Here is a 22,063-nt window from a genome sequence, read left to right as displayed (position 1 = left end):
TAAGGTGGCAATGACCCCTGACGAGAGCCTCCGCCCCCTCAAAATCCCCCGTTCAAGAGCCAAGCGGTCAGATGAAGCCACTGTGGCTCTGGGTGATCCACGGTACCCTGACGCAGAACGACCTCCCCTGGGGGAATCCTCCATGGATCTACTACCGACAGCTGGACCAGGTCCGCGAACCACGGTCTCCTCGGCCAGTACGGGGCTAGCATGACCACGAGAGCCCTCTCTGTGACTACCTTCCTTATCGTTCGGGGAATGAGGGGAAGGGGAGGAAAGGCATAAAGAAGGCCCGGAGGCCACCGGCTCCTGAGGGCGTCCGCTCCTTCCGCCGAGGGAGTCTGGAACCGGGTGAAGAAACGCGGCAGCTGGGCGTTCTCGGGTGAGGCAAACAGGTCCACCAGCGGCAAGCCGAATCTGATGCAGATCTTCCGGAACAGCTCCGTGCCCAGTTGCCACTCGCCCTCGTCCAGAGTCGTGCGGCTGAGCCAATCCGCCTGGAGATTCGACACTCCCGAGATGTGCTCCGCTACGATCGAGGCCAAATGCCTCTCCGCCCATAGTCCCAACAACTGTGCCTCCCGCCAGAGAGCGCGGGAGCGGGTGCCCCCTTGGCGATTGACATGGGCCTTCGCCGCCACATTGTCCGTGAACAAGAGAACATGTTGCCCCCGCAGGTGATGACGAAAAGTCCTGAGGGCAAGTCTGGCGGCTTTCAGCTCCAGCCAATTGATGTTGTGGCGGAGATCCGAGGCAGACCAACGCCCCTGGGTCATGTCGGAGTCCATCACGGCCCCCCAGCCGAAAAGGCTGGCATCCGTCGTCACTGTGACTCTCTCGGGCTCCCCAAAGCAAGCCCCCTGTTGCAGCGCTGGGGACAGCCACCACCGAAGAGAGAGTCTCACCTCCGCTGGTAGAGGGACTGGCCGCAAGGAATTGCTCATCATCCTTCTCTGGACTGGGATCAAGGCCCACTGGAGAGGTCGCAGGTGGAGCCGGGCCCAGGGCACTATCCCTATGCAAGAGACCATCTTCCCCAGGAGCTGAGACAAGGTCAGGATGGAAACAGACCTTCTTTTTCGTACGGAAGAGACCAGCTGGCGTAAGCTGGACAAACGTTCTGGAGACAGGCGGACCCTCCCTGACTCTGAGTCTATCACTGTCCCTAGGTGTAGGATCTGCCTGGATGGGGACAGGTGGCTCTTGGGAAAGTTCACGGAAAACCCCAACACCTGAAGCCAACGGATCGTCAGCCGAAGATCCGACTTGGCTCTGGATAAGGACCCTGCCTGAACAAGGACGTCGTCCAAGTAACACTGAAGTCTCACCGGGACGGAACGCAGGTAAGCTGCCAGTGCTGCCAGGACTTTGGTGAACGTCCGCGGAGCTGAGGCCAGACCAAACGGGAGGGCCCGGTACTGGTAATGCCTGCCCCGGTGAGAGAACCTGAGATAACGCCGGTGAGACTGAAGGATGGGGACGTGGAGATAGGCCTCCGTCAAATCTACTGAGGCCATGTAATCCCCCTTCCGAATGCCCTGCAGAATGGATTTCAGGGACGCCATCTTGAACCGCCTGTATACTAGGTAGCGGTTCAGGCGTTTCAGGTTGAGGATCGCCCTCCAACCCCCCGAGGATTTTGGAACTACAAACAGGTGGGAATAGAAGCCCCGCCCCCTCTCTGGCTCCGGAACGACCTCCACTGCCCTGATTTCTAGAAGATGGGCGACCGCGAGGTCCATGAGGCGACGTCGCCTCGGGTCCCGAGCCGGGGGAAAAACTTTGAAAAAACTTGGGGGTTTGGAAAGGAATTCTAACCTTAGGCCGTGGCGAACGGTCGCCCTGACCCAACCGTCTGACGTGATCCGATCCCACTCGTCCGCATACAGTGCCAGGCAGCCTCCGATGGGATGACTCGGGTTTGAGTCATTTCCCTCTGCGGAAGGGGCGACCGCCCCCCCCACGAAAGGGCCGCTTGGCCTGCGGCTGATATCTAGAACGGTCCTGAAAACTCTGCCTATTGAAAGACCTGTCCTGTCTATACGGTTGGTATCGCTGGTCCTGATCCCTGTCATAAGACCTGAACTGGGGTCTGCGATAGGGATGACTACGGGACTCCGCCTTCTTGGTGGATGTGGGCATAACTTTCTTCTTATCTTTATTTTCCACCAAAATCGGGTCTAAAGAAGCCCCGAACAAATTTGGACCCTCAAAGGGGGCAGCTACTAGATCCCACTTGGCTTTATAGTCCATCTGCCAGTTCCTGAGCCACAGGAGCCTACGAGAGGCCACAGAGGTGGCCAAAGCACTTGACCCAAATCTAACAGCGTCTAGGGTCGCATCAGCCGAATACTGACACGCTGCCATTATTTTAGCCAAATCCTGGTGTACCCGCTCATCTTGGATCGGGATACGGTCCTGAAGCTGGCGAAGCCACATAACCGTTGTACGGTTGAAGTACGAGGCGGCAGCCGCCGCCCGCACCGCCCATGCTGAGGCCTTGAAATTTTTACGTAAAGTGAGCTCCGCCCTCTTGTCCTCTGGTTTAAGCTTGTCTGCCGCGTCCCCCGAGACCACTGGGGAGGATGAGACTAGAGCTGCTATGGGCTGATCTATACTCGGAAGCTGAATAGCCTGCACAAACGACTTTTCCATGTTATAGGCGCGACGGTCGTTGCTGCCAGGCGGAGAAAAGTTAGAAGGACGGGCCCACTGACTAGTAGCTACCTCCAAAAACAGGGGAGGAGCAGGGATCTCCTCCTTATTGGTGGCTGTCGCTGAGAACATGACCATGTCCGGATCAGTGGGCGGGGGGACTGTGGGGTCCCCAGTGCCCACCTTGGTAGTCCTCCTAGCCTTCTTAAGTAAAGGCTTGAACATGGCCTGAAGGAACAGGTTTGAGGAACGAGGCGACTCGGGGGCCGCATCCTCCTCCTCCGAAAACCCCCAATCATCCCTCCTCGCCTCCCCCCTTGAGGAGACCTCACTCATGAGGGAGGGGGAAGAAGCCCTAGACCTAGATCTACCAAAAGGAGTAAGCCTACTGTGATGATACGGCCTGTCCCTTTGGGCTATGCCCCTAGAGATGGCCGCAGAAATAAGCCTTTTGAGGTTCTCAGGAAGGTGTTCCAGATCCTCCTCATCGCCCTCTGAATCATAATCTGGTGCCACATGGGCCCTGCTACGTTTACTGCCCCTACTCGGGCCTGCAGAGGTACCCTCCAATGGGTCCTCCCTATCTGCCCCTCTAGTCCCCCGGGAAGGAGAAGGAGAGCGAGGATCCCCCCGCCCCTGACTCCTATCAGATCTACCTGAGGAGTCAGATGAAGATGAAGGGCTAAACCCCCTGGCCACAGGAGGAGAAGGACAGGAAGCCAAAGCACGTGGGGATCCGGATCTAGGCCCAGGATCCCGAGCCTGCCTTTTCTCGGCCCTTTCAATAACTTTTTCAATGGCCCTTGATCGCCTGAGCTCATCTCTCTGCAGAGCTCTTGAAGGCCTTTCCTCTGCGCAAGGCCGAGGAGCTCGAGGCCTAACTGTGGGGGTGGGATCCGCCCTATCTTCGCCCGCCTGGGGTGGCGCGGCCTGCTGGGACTCTGATCTCTCCGCCATCGCCCCACTCACGTGCTCCAGGTGGTAAACAGCCGAAAAACAGGGAAAATCAGCAGCCACAGCCCTTTAGCTGGTGAGAAGACGCCTGCTCTGGGCTGCCTGCGATGCTGCTACTCGCACCAGCACGATCCTCCGGCCTCTACGTGCTGCAGGCCCAGCCACGTGTGGTAAAAATGGCCGCCGGCTTCTGTGGGCGGTCCTCCGACAAAGCGCGCCCAAAAATGGCCGCCGACCTTGGCTGACGCTTCCCGAGCCTCCGGGCGACCGCTCGCAAGCTCGCCGCCCCGATCCAAGCCTGCACTCACTGGGGGAGCCCAAAAACCCCCGTAGGCAAGAAAAAAATGCCCCCGCGCCTCTGCCGCAAGCCGCAACCGGCCCCGGGATCAAGGCGACTGGAAAGGAAGCCGATCTGCCGCTTTCGCGCCGAAAAACCCCAGCGCGCTGCGGCTCCAGTCAATTTGAACGTGTCGCTGCAAACTAGGCAGCAAAAGAGGTTATAGGATCGCCCAGCACGCCCGAGACTCCAGGCATCAGTCCGGGCGATCCCCTGGGAGAGGAAAGGCACGGAACGCCCCCCCCCCTGTCTCTCAGCCTTCCGAGGGCAGTAACAACAGCCCTGCAAGGCAGACCAACTAGCCAAAAAACTTTAAATTTAGAATGTTCAATTTTTTTTTTTTAAAAAATCCAATACTAAAATACTATAAAAACTCTCTAACTAGGAACCAAACCTGAGTCTTGGACCTTGACTGAGAGGAAACTGGGAACCAACGGGAGAAGCCGAAGGTTAAGAAGCTTTCTCTCAGTCAAATGGACCAATCAGGCTGCGATAACCCTGCCGTGACCCCTCCCTCCACACTACTGGAAAAGAAAGGCTAATTTTACAAGTCTTTTTCCATTGTGTGGTTTTCAATGATTAAATGGTTCATACCCTGCTTTATTTTGGGGTACTGAACCACATCATAAGAAAAGAAGAATTAGCAATCACAATTGACTTATATACCACTTCATAATGCTTTTACAGCCCTCTCAAAGTATATTGCATATTGCCCCAACAATCTGGGTCCTCATTTTACTCACCACGGAAGGATGGAAGGCTGAATCAACCTTGAGCCTGGTGGGATTTGAATTGCCAAATTGCAGACAGCTGGTAGTCAACAAAAGTGTCCTGCAGTATTGCACTCTAACCACCACGCCACCGAGGTAGCTGAAGTCAAAGAAACCCATCTCTTTTTTTAGATCTATTAAATATTTTCATTCAAGCAAGAGTAAGTGGTATGTTTGATCATCTCAAGGCCTAAGTAGTCTAACATAACAACAAAATTTGTCATTCATGAAATTCAATCAGCTGTCGCAGAGCCTAAAAACTTCCAGGGTCTTACTTTCTCTCAAGTGTAAAACCCTCCTAGGTCAAGTCAACTTCAATTTAGCTTAATTATATTTATACTGAAGTTTGCTCCTCATGAGTGAATACCAGTACATTTATGTTTACCACCAACACTGTTCCCTCTTCACCCCTTTCTCCTTCCCAAATTGGAAACAGTATCAGGCCTGAAATTCAGATACAGGTAGTCTTTGAGATATGATAGTAATTCTCATCAAAATTTCTGTCGCTAAGTGATGTGATCATAAAGCATCATGTTACATGATGCTTAGTAACAGCACATTGCTTAGTAACAGTAATCCTAACAGTCCCCACTGCCATTATTAATTGAATACCACTAATCATTAGGCAAGGACCCACCCAAGCCATTTTTGGCTTGCTCCCGCCCAATCCTGAGCCTCAATAAGGTAAAGGGACTGCCTCCTTTTCAACTTCCTCACCTGCCTTTTTGGCTGTCTTGTACTCTGCTGATCTTTTACTTTGATGGTCTTTCTGCTCCACACTCTCTGGCCCTGCACTCTTTGGCCGCCACCCCTGCTGACCTTTGCCTTTTTCATCTTTCCCCTTCAGGAGGCTCCCTTGACCCATCAATCTCAGTCTTCCCACTCCTCTCTAGCCAGAGAGGATTCGGACTGGGAATCATAAAATATGCTACCCTGGGGAATTAATTGAACACCGTCATATATTGGGACCTACCTAGCAAGCACTTACGGTAACTACATCTATTGCGGTGCCTATCCTCTGGAACAAAATCTCTCCAGACTTCTGTAAGGCTCCCACCATGATAATGTCCTGAAAGTACTTGAAATATTTCAGTTCTTTCTACCTGGCCTTGGGGTTAGGACTTGTCAAAACTGTTGTTTTTTTTCCTTTGGTGTGTTATTTGTGGTCTTCCCCCAACTCCTATTTCATGATGGTGTTTTTTAAAAAACTTTTTAAAGTGTGGGCTGGTCAGAGTTGTTTGGAGTCAGGCATCCTCTAAATTGAATGAAATAAATATAAATAAAGCAAGTGGGAGTTCAGCTTAATTAGCTTTTAAGCAAGGGAAGAGACTGTGGTTTACTACAAAACTGGGTGAGGCAAATTTCCTGTGGCCATAGTTACTGTTTTGTACTGTTTTTCATGCAACTCCCAATTCCCCATCCCTGCCATAACATTTCAATTCATAGAGCCACCCCAATTTTTTTAAAAAAAGAAATCATGAATAAGCCAGTGATTTGGGGCTTTTATGGAAAAATAATAGCTTGTCAAAATGAAGTTACATCTTCTTTAGCTGGATGCCCTGAATTAATTTCTTATCCTGTATAAGGGAAGGCCCGTTTCCTCCAGAAAGTAAGATGAGGAACTGACAAGGAGTTGTTTCAGTAAAAAGTGTCCAGCAAGCTGAGCTAGCAGTGACTCTTCTTTGAATGCTCAATTGCTTTTCCTCCACAATGCTTCCTGACTCCATTTCCTACTCACACAGAAAACTGCTCTGCAGACAAAAAGATGACAAGAATAGTTCGATTTAGAATTGGTCAAGAGAGACTCCCCTCATCAACGTGTTTGTGAACGTTTTTACATGCATTACAATCTAAACCCTTATATAATGGAGCCTAAACTAGCAACAGCCATAAGGCCTCTCTTTATATTTAAAAAGGAAACTATTCCTTAGGATAAATATACTCTTCCCTCCTTTTCACAGAACACAATTATTGTTTTTAGGTTTCATTCACTACATTTACTAAGTTGAAATATGACTTTGGAAGCCTATTTACTGTGTAGCATTACAATTCTGTTGGGAGAATTGGCGACACTTATTTACCTTCATCAATGTCACTGGAAAATTAGTTCAAGCAGCAAAAAGTTTATTTTCTAGCACTTTTCTTTTGTTTTATTCCCCCAGCCCCAATGAGTAGCATAACAAAAGTAGTGAAGAAATCACCAGCATATGAATCACTCCCTGGTCACGCATATTTTTCCTGAACAAAGTGATTCAACTTTTCAGAATTTAGTACCTAAGTGAATCAGTGTCCTACTTTTTACCCAAGATCACTAAAACTTCAAGCTTGGCTACAGCAAAGAAGACTCTAGAAAGTGTTCAGAGAAGAGCAACAAAGATGATTTGGGGAGTGGAGGCTAAAACACATGAAAAATGGTTGCAGAAATTGAATATGTCTAGTATAATAAAGGGAAGGACTAGGGGTGACATGACAGCAGTGTTCTAATATCTAAGGGGCTGCCATAAAGAAGAGGGGATCAACCTATTCTCTAAAGCACCTGAAGGCAGGACAAGAAGAAACAGATGGAAACTTATCAAGGAGATATTCAACCTAATGCTAAGGAGAAAATTCCTGACAATGAGAATAATTAATCAGTGGAAGGACTTTCTTTCCAGAAGTTGTAGGCACTCCAGAATTTCATTTTTCATGTATGCCAGTGTGCCCACAGTAAAAAAATGACAATAAGGGTTATTTTATCTTATCTTATCCTCACTGGAAGTTTTTAAGAAGAGATTGCATAGCCATTTGTCTGACATGGTATAGGGTCTCCTGCTTGAGCAGAGGGTTGTACCAGGAGATCTCCAAGATCTCTTCCATCTCTGTTATTCTTAATATTACATATAAACAAACATAAGAACACACTTTGTTCTACATTCATTTTTGTTACATGTTATTGTTTGCTGTAACAATCTTCTCTGTTCTTTTCACAATATTCTTATAATTTAAAAATCAGAAGCCAAAAATGGATTGTGCACTTCCATCATTAGGATAAATTCTTTTTCCTGTCTTCATATTATTTCCTATTCTTAGTTCACTTGGAATCTCAAGCAGGCAAAATGGTGATAACAGTGTCAATGGAGAGTCATAGCTTTGTAAGAAAAGGAGACAACATTACATTGCTAGATGGGACTCCAAGGAGATGATCTGTGATCATACAGGCCACACTTTTTTCTTAACTGAAATTTAAGTATCAAAAATCAGAACTTTATTTGTAAAGAAAAGGGATACGGTTGAGGAGAATGCTGTGGTAAGTAATAATAAGTTGAAATTGATTTTACTTATTAACAACTGAATGACATATTGCCTTATTATATTATTGTAATTTTCCCTGGCACTTCCTTGAAATACAGCATAACAGTCAATTTCTCAAAGCAAAATTTGCAGTATAGTTTGAACTATATATCAGATGAGCCACAAATGTCAACACAGAGACTACAATTCAGTCTAGACACCATACCAATGCAACAATAAGGAACTTAACTATGGTTTAGGGCAGGGGCAGGAAACTTGTTTGGTTTGGTAGGGGGAAACACGCATTTACAACACATATTTTTGTCTCTTATAGCCACAAGGAGGAGATCTGCAGGAATGCAATGATGTCATGGAATAAGCAGGATAAACTTTTCTTTTACCCCCCCTTTTTTTTTCCAAATCAGAAATGTTATGCTGCATTTTAGCAGAGTGGTTTTATAGAGCTTTAGGGCTGCAATATTGATAAGTCATGATCAAGCCACGATCCAAAACTATGATTAGAAGTTTATTAGCAAACCATGATTTGGACATATTAAGAATTAGTATTGTGCTTGAACTCTTTGTTCATCACAACTCTTGCTTTCTCTCTAATAACCACTCTAACTGATAAGAAGTTCTGAATTGAAGGTCTGGAACTTCAACTACCATTCTACATTCTAAATTTCAGGTAATGCTTGCTTACCAATCACTCACTCAATGTCCACAATGGCAATGACCAAGTGGTACTTATAACTGGTCCTCAAAGTTCTGTCCATCAGAGTCTCTACAGTCCCAAAATTGTGGCCCAGATGCTCAGTCACCAGTTCATGATTACATTGTCACAGCATCCTGCAGTCAGTCATGTGATCACCATATGCAACCTTCACTGTTGGCATCTAACAAGCAAAGTCAAAATGGGGAAGCCAGCAAGACAAAACAAATGGTGACCATGTGACATTGTGTTTAAAAATGACACATAATTATCTTAACAATGGTAACCAGAAGCTGCTGGAAATGCCATTGCTAAAAAGTATGGTCACATGATGTTGTGCTTTGCAACTGTGCTGCTTGGCAATAGAAATTAAGGTCCCAATTACTATCATTAACCAAACAAGGACTACCTAGATGGATAAGGCAAATCAGGCATCAGAGTTGATCAGACTGAATCTATGGGGCCGTAAACACTGGGATATTAAATTAGGTAACTACAGGATTATTTGTTCAACCGCATAACATAGTGTTTTCATGTTTCCCACTTTTAAGACCTTATTGCAGTGGTGGGTTACGACTGGTACGCCCCGGTACAGGTGTACCAGTGCCTGCTGGGAGGATCAGGTATCGTTCTGGTACGGTGCTCCAGAGGGCCCACCCTCCCACGCTCCTTACGGTATTTGAGGTTTTTGGGGCTTCGGCGCACGGAGTGTACGGTACCTGCGCAACACTCCACCAAGCAGCTGGAGTGTCACAGAGGTGTCGCAGAGCATCACAGGTGCTAAGTATACATGTGTGCGCTGTGCGCATATGCACGCGTGCTGCACACGTTCATGTGGTGGACGCCCAACCCATTGCACCGTACCAGTTGCAACGGGATTCGGAACCCACCACTGCCTTATTGGCACTATTGAACTGAAAAACTGAAAATTCACAATGAGCAATAAGCTGTTACCTGGGCTATATTAGCTTTGCATATTTTTGTAAACATGGATGCATTTTTGTTTTGTTTGGACTGGCCGAGTTTGTTCAAGCAAGGATTAATTTCAGAGAAAGAAAACTAAGCTATACTTCAAAGTCTCAATACATTTTGTGACAAAAATATAAGACACTGCTACTGGAAATTCATTTAATGTTAATGTTATTGGAAAAGATCCATATAGATATGTTTCCCAGAAATATAACGCAAAGTGCTAATTCCCTAATGTAGTTTCTAAGGAAGTAAAGCTTATATTCAGAAGCATTAACCATATGGGCAATAGTTATTTCTCTCTGCATGTGGGGACATACGTTCTAGGTTGGGCATTCTTCCTATATGACAAGGAAAAAATCATCTTAAGCTTTCAAAACAGTAGAAAGTTACACAAATATCCAAAAATGACCATTTAAAATTATTTTGAGTTATGTCTTGGTTTGAACTTAAGAACTGTTCAATGGATCAATGAATACTTTCAACAGGCTAAGCAGATACACTCTTTGAACAAATTTAAACTAAAGAAAACATTTTTTTAAAAAAAAGCAATATATTACTCTAAAGCATTATCTCTAAATATTGAGGGTTTTGATTTTGGCTTTCTAGAACTATTGCTAGAACTAGCACTACAACTAAAGAAAAAAGCTGCAATTCTGATCCCATTTCTAAGATTTTGTCATGGATTTTTCCTATTCCTCCTATCTATGGAGATGATTAGTATTGAACTTTGGATCTTTGTGATGCATGAAAAAATATGGCCATCCACCTTGTAAGATACACCTTTGGCCAGCAAAAATCAGTAATACAAAACACCATGATAAAAACATACAGGTAGTCCTCGACTGACAGTAGTTCATTTAGTGACTGTCTGAAGTTACAACGGTATGGAAAAAGATGACTTATTACTGTTTTTCATATTTATGAACATTGCACATCCACCTGATCATGTTATCAAAATTTAGATGCTTGGTAACTGGTTCATATCTATGATGGTTGCTGTATCTCAGGGTCATGCGATCACCTTTTGTGACCTTCTGACCTTCTCTCAATGAGGAACCCAGATTCACTTAACAACTGTAGCAAGAAAGGGCAAAATAGGGCAAAATTCACTTATTTATTTATTTATTTATTTGCACTTCTAGACCGCCCCCTCTCCCAAAAGGGACTCGGGGCGGTGTACAGTCCACACAGCAAATACATCATCCACAGTAAAATTCATTAAATAAATAAACAGATGAATAAATGAATAAATAAATATGGAGGAGGTTAAAAGAATTAAAAGAACTGTACAGCAAGAATATAAATATGGCTTTAAAACCCCTAAAATCAATTAAATTTAAAACAATACCCTTAAAATACCAGTTAAAAGTATATTTCCAGGAGGTAACAGTTATAACAGTTATAATTATCCCAGGCCAGCTAATCGGAACAGGTGAGTCTTCAATTTTTGTCGGAAGGAGCGGAAGTCCGTGGTGGTTCTAATATCGGGGGGGAGGTCATTCCGGAGGGTTGGGCCCATCACAGAGAAGTCCCTACTCCTTGGCGCCGCCCGCTGGCATTGCCTAGTGGACGGTACCTGGAGAAGCCCCTCCCTGTGAGAGCGAATTGGCCGCAGGGATGTATGTGGGAGGATGCGATCCCGCAAGTAACTAGGTCCTGTGCCATGGAGCGCTTTAAAGATGGTGATCAGAACCTTGAAACGCACCCGAAAAACCACAGGCAGCCAGTGCAGCTCGCGCAGGAGTGGTGTTACGTGGGAGTATCTGGTACTCCCCATGACAACCCGCGCGGCCGCGTTCTGGACTAGCTGCAGTCTCCGGGCGCGTCCGGAGACAGTTAAAAACTGTCTCATTTAGCAACATAAATTTTGGGCTCAATTGTGGTTGCAAGTCAAGGATTTCCTATAGAATAACAAATGCAGGCACCCAATCCAACAATTGCATTACATCCATCCAGCTATATAATCCCCTTGGCTCTAACCTTATTATCCTAGGACCTGCAGGTAACACTAGCTTTTAATGGTTTTCTGGAAGGTAAGAGGGTAGGAACCTGCCAGAGCTTTAGGGGAAAGGGGCAGGCCCATTTTAACCAGTCTAGCGAGACAGGTAAATAATCTAAGAGAGTGATAGCCACACATAATCTGATCCTCAACTTATGACCACAACTGGGATCGAGATCTTGGTGGTTGAGAGAAATGATCATTAAGAAAAATGTTATGTGATTGTCCATGTGACTGCTTCATTCAACAACTGAAATTGCAGCATTACTGGTTATGGTCATTAAGCAATTGCATAAGTTGTTACTTGGACAGAATCTCAGGGTGGTCGGGGAGATCTTCACTCACAAACTGAAAATCCTCCCTTTTGAAATCCAAGAAGGGTTTCAGTCCATGAGCAGAGAGATACTTGTGCAAGGTCTTAACCTGGCTTCCCCCAGAGTCCACCCACTATCTTTCTGCACTGACTCTCTGATCTCTGCTTGGATTTTGGCTCCCTCTTGTCTCTGAGGCTGAGTGAAAGACGGGCTTCCAAAGGAGTTCCCCTCGTTGCACAGAAGGAAACTCCTTCAGCAGAGTTCAGGAACAGAGTTGAAACTTTCAGGATTTCCAGCAGTCCCTTGAGATGAAAGGGAGCTCTCTCAGTCAGCAGCAGTAGTTTGCAATCTTTCCTGCTGGCTTTCCTATTGACTTCTGGGGAAGCCAGCAGATAAAATTGCAAATGGTGATCATAGGATTGTGGAGTTCTTGGCAACCAGTCATAACTGCAAATAGGTTACCAGCTCCCAAATTGTGATCAGGTGATGAAGATAGTGATGTAACATTTTGCAATGGCCATTAGTGTTTGTGGGCTTTAAAGAACCCTTTCTGAGGCTGTCAAAATTCTAGACCATTGTTAAAGCAAGCTGAATACTGCCTGTATTCAATCAGATTTCATATTTTTCCACAGACTCTGCAAACCATTTTATTAAAAAACAGAACTGTTGGCAAAACCGTTTTTCCCCATTTGATTACTGGAGCCCAAGTAAAACTGAATGCAGACATGCGGTCTGCCAGCAGTTAGCATCAGCTTGAGAATTCTGATATTAAACAAGCTTCTTGACCCATTTCACATGGAGAAAAGGCAGAGATTAATGAAAAGGAGAAAGGATATAATTCATGTTCCTCAAACTGATCATGTTTGTCCACCAACACAACCCCAAAAGCTTTTATTCACATTCTAGTTCCACAAGATTCCATGTGTAGGATATGGTTATGCTACAAAATGACCGTTGGCTTACCTGAATGGTCGTTCTCTAGGCGCTGCAGGAGTGTCCAAGCATGGGTTAACTTCAGCTTGCTCCCCAAGGACTGAGTTCAAAGATTGTGTAGCCACGCCCCCTGCTCCCCTCAGAGACTCTGTTTAAAAAACTAGTCTCCAGAGGAATGGGGAAAAGTTAACTAAGCACTGTGTTAAAGGCTTATTTCTTTGTGATAGTTTTTAGCAGCTCTATTTTTATGCCCTTTGGCACTCATTACATGTGGCAACTTGAAAGTTATTTTTTTTTAACATTCTCCTTTTTCTAGTTGTTTTTTCAACAGAATTATGGTTGCATTGATACTTTGTGAGACTGATCTCCCTCACACTCTGTCTTCTAGGAAGGCAGGAAATAAAAAAAAAGTCATGTAGAATTAGAGGGCTTCTGGAAGAGCTGGTTTGACATCTCCGTCAGCCTGGGGTCAAGCCTAATGCAGCTCCATGAAAAGCCAGAAAGGGAGAAAGGGCATTGTTTCATTGCTTAGTTGCTAGATATACATCCCTTCAGGCATTCAAGGCACTATTGATACCACTCCCAACTCCCATTTTTCATTACAGTAACAATCTGTCAGGTACACTGGGCCAAGAGAATGTAACTCGGTTAGCTTCCATGGCTGATGTGGAGTTAAACCCAAGTCTCCCTTTTACTCATATCCTCATATTGTTTTGCCATGAAACTATACTCTGCTCACTTTATTACAGCAGTAATAAAGGGGTAAACTCAAGAATACAAATTTCAGCAATGAAAAAATATTCTTTAGCAGCAATTGGCATGGTTTAAATATGTATGTACTGAGTTTTATTAACAGGAAGTGGTTAAAATTAAAAAGTTTGCATTTCATTATTTGGGATATTGTTAAAAAAAATGGGGTGGGGTTGTTTTGTGAACCTGACATTGTGGACTAAGAGTGACCAGGCCAAAGTCGCCCAATCATCTATCATGCTTAAGGCAAGATCAAAACTACAGGCAGTGGCTCACGTTATGACCACAATTTAGCCCAAAATTTATGTTGCTAAGTGAAACATTTGTTAAGTGAATTTTGCCCCATTTTATGATCTTTCTTGCCACCATTTTAAAGTGAATCATTGAAATTGTTCAGTTAGTAACATGGTTGTTAAGTGAATCTGGCTTCCCTATTGACTTTGCTTGTCAGAAGATCGCAAAAGCTGAACAAATGACCCAAGGACTTTGCAACTATCGTAAATATGAACCAGTTGCCAAGAATCTGAATTTTGATTACTTGACCATGGGGATACTGAATCGGTAGTAAGTGTGAAAACAGTCATAAGTCACTTTTTTGAGTGCCAGTGTAACTTTGAACGGTCACTAAATGAACTATTGTAAGTCAAGGATATAGCATTCCAGTTTCTAACCTGGTGCTTTAACCACCAAACCAAATTGACTCTTGTGGGATTTGTAAAAATACTGAACAAAAAGAAACTAATTCCATGTAAAGTAGTTCAAAAGATAGACAAAAATATCTTTGAACATTACACAACTTCTGAAACTTTTCTTGATCTAGTTTGTTCAAAGTCACTCCTTCAGCTATTTTTAGAAGGCATTTTAAAAATGTAGACCACGAAGTGCTAAGCGGCACATCAGATCTAGTGGGTCAAATTATATAATTACAGGGAACAGGAAAGAATGAAAGGTGAAGAACATGGCAAGAATTCTTTCTCAGACCTCGTACAACAGAGATGTTTTAACACAATGAATAATGCCTTTGTGGTGCTTTTTAATATGCAAGCTCTACAATGCAACCAATATTAATTTTGCCAATTAAAACAAAATTGGAAGGAATTCTATATATACCAAAGTATTATGATCACAGACTTGATACACTATTCTTTCATATTGGATCTGGTGGCAAATGTTCCTTTATCTATTACCTTAAATATATAGAAACATTCCCACAGCATGCTGAGATATCCACTTTCTCATCAACCTTATATAGAAAGAAAAGCTTTATGAAAGAAGATGGAAGTAGGCTTGGACTTTTTTTTCTTGTGCTACATCACAGTTCAGTTTGAATTGCTACATCACAGTTCAATTGCATCTTCTTTCTTCAAAAAGGATCAAGAAATCTAATCAATGATTATTGTTGCGATAGCTTAGTATCGAAGTTTATAGTCGAACTTTCTCATAGCACACTCTTCAGACTACATGTGGATGAAGACTCGCATTTTAGAAACAGAAAGAAGTGCTATTTCTACACTACACTACTTTGTCAATCCAGCCTTATGTTCAGTTTGGCTGGACCCATCCAACTGTAAGCATAATCTCACTGTTTCTTAGATCTTTTCAGAATAGGGCAGCACTAATTGTAATTACAAAGCATCACATACTAGTCTTCCTAAATCTTTTCTTTCCTTCTAATCGGTGATCAGACTACTCAACACCTCAGACTCTAACAAGCAGAATTTAAGACTGATTTAGACTAACTAGCCCAGTGGAAACAACCGGCAGCCCAGTCAATACATTCCATGCCATAAAAAGTTCATCCTTCCCGATGACTAATAACTCTCTTTTAACAGCTGCAGCATCAATTTAAATTCAAAGCCCACTCCCTCCTTTGCAATTCTAAAAGACCAGTTACTGTTGCTCCCTAACTATATACTCCTACTTACATGCTTGGAACACTGCTCTTTAGCTTAATCTCCCCCACCCCACCCCCCTTCAAATCTTTCTAAGTCTCCCCTTTCTGCCAGTTTCTAGTGATTGTATTTCTTCTCTCTCCCCTATTATATATTCATACTGAATATCAACTTCCTATCCTCCTTATGCTCCCATTCCAGGTTTTCCCTATTCAAATACTGGATGCTTTTCATAGCATAAAACCATTGATTAACTAATACAAAATACTACTTTCAAATCTTGGGATACTATAATATATTAAAAATATTAAGATAGCCTAGGGTTTAACTATGACTTTTACTTATTTTTAAGCAAAAAAAAAAAATCCCATCACCTCCTAGAATATGCCAGGTCATGACTCACTCTACAGCTCTTTAAATCACTTCTTACAGGAAAGAAATATTTGCCCATCACTGATTTTTACAGGTTTTCACATTTTCCATCGGTACTAACAAGAAATGTTTATGCTTTTATTGAAAGATTCTGAGTAATCCAATGTGTAGCAACGCACGGAATCAAAAAATTTCTGAAACAGAAAAATCCATGGGGAATATGTTTTACAATGGAATTCAAAGAGGAAGAGGAAAACATCTTTATTTTGACCAGGAAGAGAAGCCACCCATTTTCTAAACTTCAGATGATTAAAACTGGAGTTACAATTTAGACTTTATAGATATGTCCACACTATACCAAAGCTCCCCCAGTGATAAAAGGTAGCCCAAATGCAAAAATAAGATAACCTTTTACTATTCACACATAATCTCAAAACATCTTTGAAATGCAAGGCAGAGCAAATTAGACAATTCCAATTGGAATAATGCTGATCTTGTAAGACTATAAAATGGTGGTATTCAAATGATCTGGAGTGCAATTTTATTGTAAACGATGCATATTGAGTGATTTGGTAAAGCTGGAAAGAGTAAGAAGCCTCTGGCCTGAGCACTGCCCAGTGACAGTAATAATAAACAGGACTGAGGCTTTCTGAAGAACAGGATCCATAGATCTACCCTGAGATCTACATTATTCATTATTCTACATTATTCATTCATGTATCTACATTAAAATAATCTACATAATCTAAATTATTCATTACTTTACTATACATACGATAAAGCAGCCTGAGCACATCCATTTCTGATCAGGTGTGAATACAAGCCTCTAACATAATATCGGATAGTTTTCATTTGCCCATGGACGCCCCCATTTTTTTGTCCAAGAAAGTAGAAGCAAGCAAAAACAATGATGGGTAAGTAAGTTATATCCGGTTTTCCTTCTACATGCCTATCACAAAGAGATGCTAATATGCAACCTTCACTCAACCTCCCTTCATTCCATTTTTCAAGAAATGAATCTCCCTAGATCTCAGCAGGCTTAGTCTTTTAAATGGCATTCAATACAATACAATACAATACAATACAATAGTAGAGTTGGAAGGGACCTTGGAGGTCTTCTAGTCCAACCCCCTGCCTAGGCAGGAAACCCTATACCGTTTCAGACAAATAGCTATCCAACATCTTCTTAAAGACTTCCAGTGTTGGGGCATTCACAACTTCTGGAGGCAAGCTGTTCCACTGATTAATTGTTCTCACTGTCAGGAAATTTCTCCTCAGTTCTAAGTTGCTTCTCTCCTTGATTAGTTTCCACCCATTGCTTCTTGTTCTACCCTCAGGTGCTTGGGAGAATAGTTTGACTCCCTCTTCTTTGTGGCAACCTCTGAGATATTGGAATAATGCTATCATGTCTCCCCTAGTCCTTCTTTCTCTTAAGCTAAACATACCCAGTTCCTGCAACCGTTCTTCATATGTTTTAGTCTCCAGTCCCCTAATCATCTTTGTTGCTCTTCTCTGCACTCTTTCTAGAGTCTCCACATCTTTTTTACATCGTGGCGACCAGAACTGAATGCAGTATTCCAAGTGTGGCCTTACCAAGGCATTATAAAGTGGTATTAACACTTCACGTGATCTTGATTCTATCCCTCTGTTGATGCAGCCTAGAACTGTGTTGGCTTTTTTGGCAGCTGCTGCACACTGCTGGCTCATATTTAAATGGTTGTCCACTAGGACTCCAAGATCACTTTCACAGTTACTACTACTGAGTAAGGTATCACCTATACTGTACCTGTGCATTCCGTTTTTGTTGCCTAAATGTAGAACCTTACTCTTTTCACCATTGAATTTCATTTTATTAGATAGTGCCCAATGTTCAAGTTTGTCAAGATCCTTCTGTATCTTAAGCCTATCTTCTGGAGTGTTGGCTATTCCTGCCAGCTTGTTATCATCTGCAAATTTGATGAGTTCCCCATTTATTCCCTCATCCAAATCATTGATGAAGATGTTGAAGAGTACTGGGCCTAAAACAGAGCCTTGGGGTACTCCACTGCATACTTCCCTCCATGTAGATGCAGTTCCATTGAGAACTACACGTTGAGTACAGTTGGTCAGCCAGTTACCAATCCATCTGGTGGTGATGCTGTCTAACCCACATTCTTCTACTTTATCTAGTAGTAGGTTATGGTCTACCTTATCAAAAGCCTTACTGAAGTTCAAGTAAACTATATCAACGGCATTCCTCTGGTCCACTAATTTTGTCACATTATCAAAGAATGCAATAAGATTAGTCTGGCATGATCTGTTTTTGACAAATCCATGTTGGCTTTTGGCTATTACTTTGTTTGCTTCTAGGTGTTCGCAAATTCGTTGCTTGATTATTTTTTCCAGAATCTTTCCTGGTATTGAGGTTAGGCTGATAGGTCTGTAGTTTCCTGGATCTAATTTTTTCCCTTTTTTGAAGATTCAGATTAATACATTTCAGAAGATTCAGATTAATACATTTGCAAACTTGCTGCTAATTTCCCCTTTCCCTTGAAAAGGTAATAAGCAACATATAGGTGGTGTTAATCAAGAACACAAAAATGCCACAAAAAAGGGTGGAAATGCACCTTTTGTCTATTACTGGTTAAGAAAAAGTGTCTTCAAAAAGCTATTCCAAGAAGTAGTTTTCTGACATGCTTTTCTTTCTGCATATTTTGGCAACAGGCAAAGATTGTAATGACAGTCCATCCCATTATAGAGAGGCCTTAGCTCCAAAATATAAAGCCAGACCCACTGCTTTGCCTGAATTTGTCTAACACCACCAGTGATTCCTCCTTTACTGTCAGTTTCACTCAAGGCAACAAAAGAGAAACCCACAACTTCCTACTTGTATCCCAGGAACAGTGCACACATACATACTTTCAAAAATAACACAGCATTTCTATGTCAATCATGCAAAGCACATACCCCAGGGCAATCCCTGTGAGTGCTTGCTTTCTCCCTCTCCACAACTTTTAGAATATTTCCGAGTTATGCTCCAAACATTGAAGTCCCACAAAAAGTGGAAGCTGACAGTTTGAACAATACAGATTCCCCTTTTGCTCTACCGTCCTGGATAAAGTCTGAGGAAATTATTGTTTGCTTTAATTCGTTTTGTTTCCATTTCCAGCTAGTAGGCCATCAACATGCTTTAGAAAAAGAAAAAAAGTTTACCACCACTGTAACTGGATACAAGAAGGTTACCACAACAGCTGGAGTGACCATGTAAGGAAAGGCTTCTGGCATTTGCCTCCTGTCGAAGTATTTTTTTTAACAGCTTAAGTCTCAAAGATGCATACATTGCTTTGCCATCAGGTTCTCTAAAAATCCTACCTTACAATAAATATGAAGTGTATTGATGCCCACATTCTACCAAATTCCTAATAGGTACCCCCCCAAAGTGAACCCAATCAGAGCGTCTCATTTCATGTAATCAATATGGCACCCCCTAGTATGACAATTGACAGCAAAATGCAACTAAACTGGCTGGAAGGAATACCTGTACTATGTTACCATTTTAATAAAAAAAATAATGACCAAAGACCCCGCAAAGCCTACAAAACAAGATGCTTTCTTTTTCTGGAAAATAAAAAAGGCATTGCATTTGTTACCATTTCCACCAACTACAATGATCAGGAATTGTGGCTGCTGAACAAGGCCATGGTTATGACATTAAGGCACACTTAGAGCACAGCAGGGATAAAGAGACTTCTGGCTTATCAGATTCCACTGTGTTTATTAGATCTTCAAGATCCATCCATCAAAGTCAAGTGTCAGAGGGGGATTTCAAATATTTGAAAAGTGATCCTATAAACCTACCTTGAAATTATGAATTTGCATTCAATAGGATTGAACCCACTATCTGTTCAGAAGCCCACTCCTGATTCCCCACAGCTTTTTCAAATATACAATTTTGGTTTTTTTTTGTTTTTAATCACTTTGTTTCAACCGAGAGAGGAAGGAACACTTGGCAATCAACTGTCGATCATCCTTAAAGATATAAAAGTAAGCCTGACCCACCTTCTATCTTTACAACCTACAGAAAACCAAGCCTTTAAAAAAATATTCACTTTTACAGCGTCTTTAAAAAGACGACTTTATTTTAAAAGAGTGGGGGGATTTTTGCAACAAGACACCAGAGCTAGTTAAAGATTATCTTTACTGGGGCCAAGACAACATCTCTTCGTTTCCGTAAGTATTAGAAAGGGAAGCACCTCCTTAGGAACGGTTTAATCACCAGACATGAATCACTCCCTTTGCTTTCGAACATGGATGTATAGATCATCAATTCCGGAGAGAATTGGGAGAAGGGAAGGAATATTAGGAGAACCATCCCCTTCTTTCCCGAACTCTTTTGATCATCATCATCCCCACCCCACCCCACCCTGAAAAGAGCTTTGGGTTTGCAAACTTACCCGAACAGAAGAAAGCCGCGATGTCCGCGGAATCCTTGGCTGCGTCTTCCGCCCCTTCCCCAGCCGCGTTGCCGCTGTTGGAGGAGGCGGTCGTGGAACCGCTCATGGCGACTGACTGAGGTCGGTGGCTCCTCCGGATCTGATCCCTCGATTACCGCCGCCACGATGATCAGCCTCCTTCCTAGATCCTGACAGCAGGATGACGGGAAAACGAAAGCCTATTTTTCCCCCCACCGGATCCCCGGTTTTTCACCTTCTAGCAAAAAAAAAAAAAAAAAATCCATCCAGAGAGGAGACGGCGGTGTGGTGATGGTGCAAAGGTGGCGGGGGAGGGCGGCGGGGGGGAGAGAAAGAGGTGGCTGAATGGATGGATGGCTCGATTGGACAGGCAGCAGCAAAAGGTTACAATAATAGGAAGAGGACCCGACGGGAAGGTGTGCGCTCAGCGATTACCGTTCCAGGAGAGCCCCCGGCAGCCCCTCCGGAGAGGCAGGGTGTGCGGCGCATGCATAAGCAATGGATGCATGCGGGAGCAAAAAAAAAGGGGGGGGGAGAGACAATCGCAGGAGGGGGAAGGGAGGGCGCATGGATGTTGATGGGAGGAAGGGGCTGCAATCAATGCAGCAGCAGCAGCAGCAGCAGAAAGCCGGTGGGAGGGAAAGGAAATGAAAGCAGGTGGCGGCGGGCGTGCAAGTTGGTGGCAGGGTATTGCAGTCTTTGGGGAGCCAAGGCAGGAGCAGCTGCGTTAGCAACAGTGCTCTGGACGAGAACTGAAGCCGTCCCACTCCTCCATCTTGATTGCAATTGCAAAGGTGGGTGGGAACAGAGAAGGAAGGAAGAGACTCCTATCCCCGCCCAGGGAAGTCAAGGGACAAGGAAAAGAGGGAGAGAGAAAGAGAAGCAGCATTGGGAATGAAGGGAGGGCAGCCAGTCGGAAAAGTCCGGACGATTCCGTCAGCGTTCGGCAGGTTGCACAGGAAGAAGCAGTCGAGAGGGGTGATTGGAGAGCGCCGCTAAAGAAAAGAACCCTTTGCTATTGGCTGAGAGCGCATTATAAACGGCCGCCGAAGTCCAAGCTGGGAATCCCCTTTTAATACATAGATGCCTACGTTAGCTTTTGCGCCTTGTTAACCACGAGGAGGAAAGAGCGCCCTCTTTCTGGGGGAGGCCATCATAAGGCGTGGTGTTTGCAACTGAGATTTGTGGAGTCCTGTATCTGTTCTTCAAGTAATGCCCCGGTCTGGTCTTTCCCCCCTACCTGGCCGATCAATAACAATAGCCCGAAAAGCTGCGTTCGTTTTTTGGCATCGGGAAAGAAAAGTGGGAATGTATGCTAAAAAGGGATCTCTAAATCTCTCCCGCGAAATAGTTGGGACGAGCCATCTTTATTCTGACAATGGGGAAGGCTTTCACGAGGCAACAATGATCAATAGCTACCCGGTGAAGTTTATATGGGTGGAGATAGGCGCCCGATTGTTTAATCAGAAAGCCTTTTCCGCTCCCAGCTCAGCTTTCCAACCAGCAAGATTCGGAAGAGACCCAACCTGAGCAAGCTTGTAATGGGGAGAAGATACTTTTTTATAATCTGTTCCCCACCAGACTGGGCGTTTGACGCGACAATGTTAATAACCAAGCAAGTTCAATTGAGTTAATTGCAATTGAATAGGAATTGCTCCTAAATTTAGCCCTTTCAAGATTGC

The 22,063-nt window shown here is 43.9% G+C and overlaps 1 protein-coding gene across 3 annotated transcripts in view; it reads right to left on the bottom strand.

The window, feature by feature from the left end:
• The window catches only part of TRIO (trio Rho guanine nucleotide exchange factor), a 292,427-nt gene extending 270,650 nt beyond the window's left edge, over positions 1–21,777 (bottom strand). The window contains exon 1 of one of the 3 annotated variants that reach the window (XM_081950510.1): positions 20,364–21,777. In XM_081950510.1, coding sequence (XP_081806636.1) covers positions 20,364–20,469 — 106 coding nt within the window. In that variant the 5' untranslated portion in view covers positions 20,470–21,777. Of the gene's footprint in view, positions 1–19,122; positions 19,148–20,363 lie in introns of those variants that run through there. The other 2 variants (XM_081950507.1, XM_081950508.1) reach the window with 2 other exon arrangements.
• Between the last annotated feature and the right edge of the window lie 286 nt (positions 21,778–22,063).

The sequence above is a fragment of the Natrix helvetica genome (assembly GCF_964273705.1).
Source record: "Natrix helvetica genome assembly, chromosome: 4".
Taxonomy (NCBI): domain Eukaryota; kingdom Metazoa; phylum Chordata; class Lepidosauria; order Squamata; family Natricidae; genus Natrix; species Natrix helvetica.
Note: the sequence above shows the minus strand (reverse complement) of the source record. Positions and strands in the feature narration are given on the sequence as shown.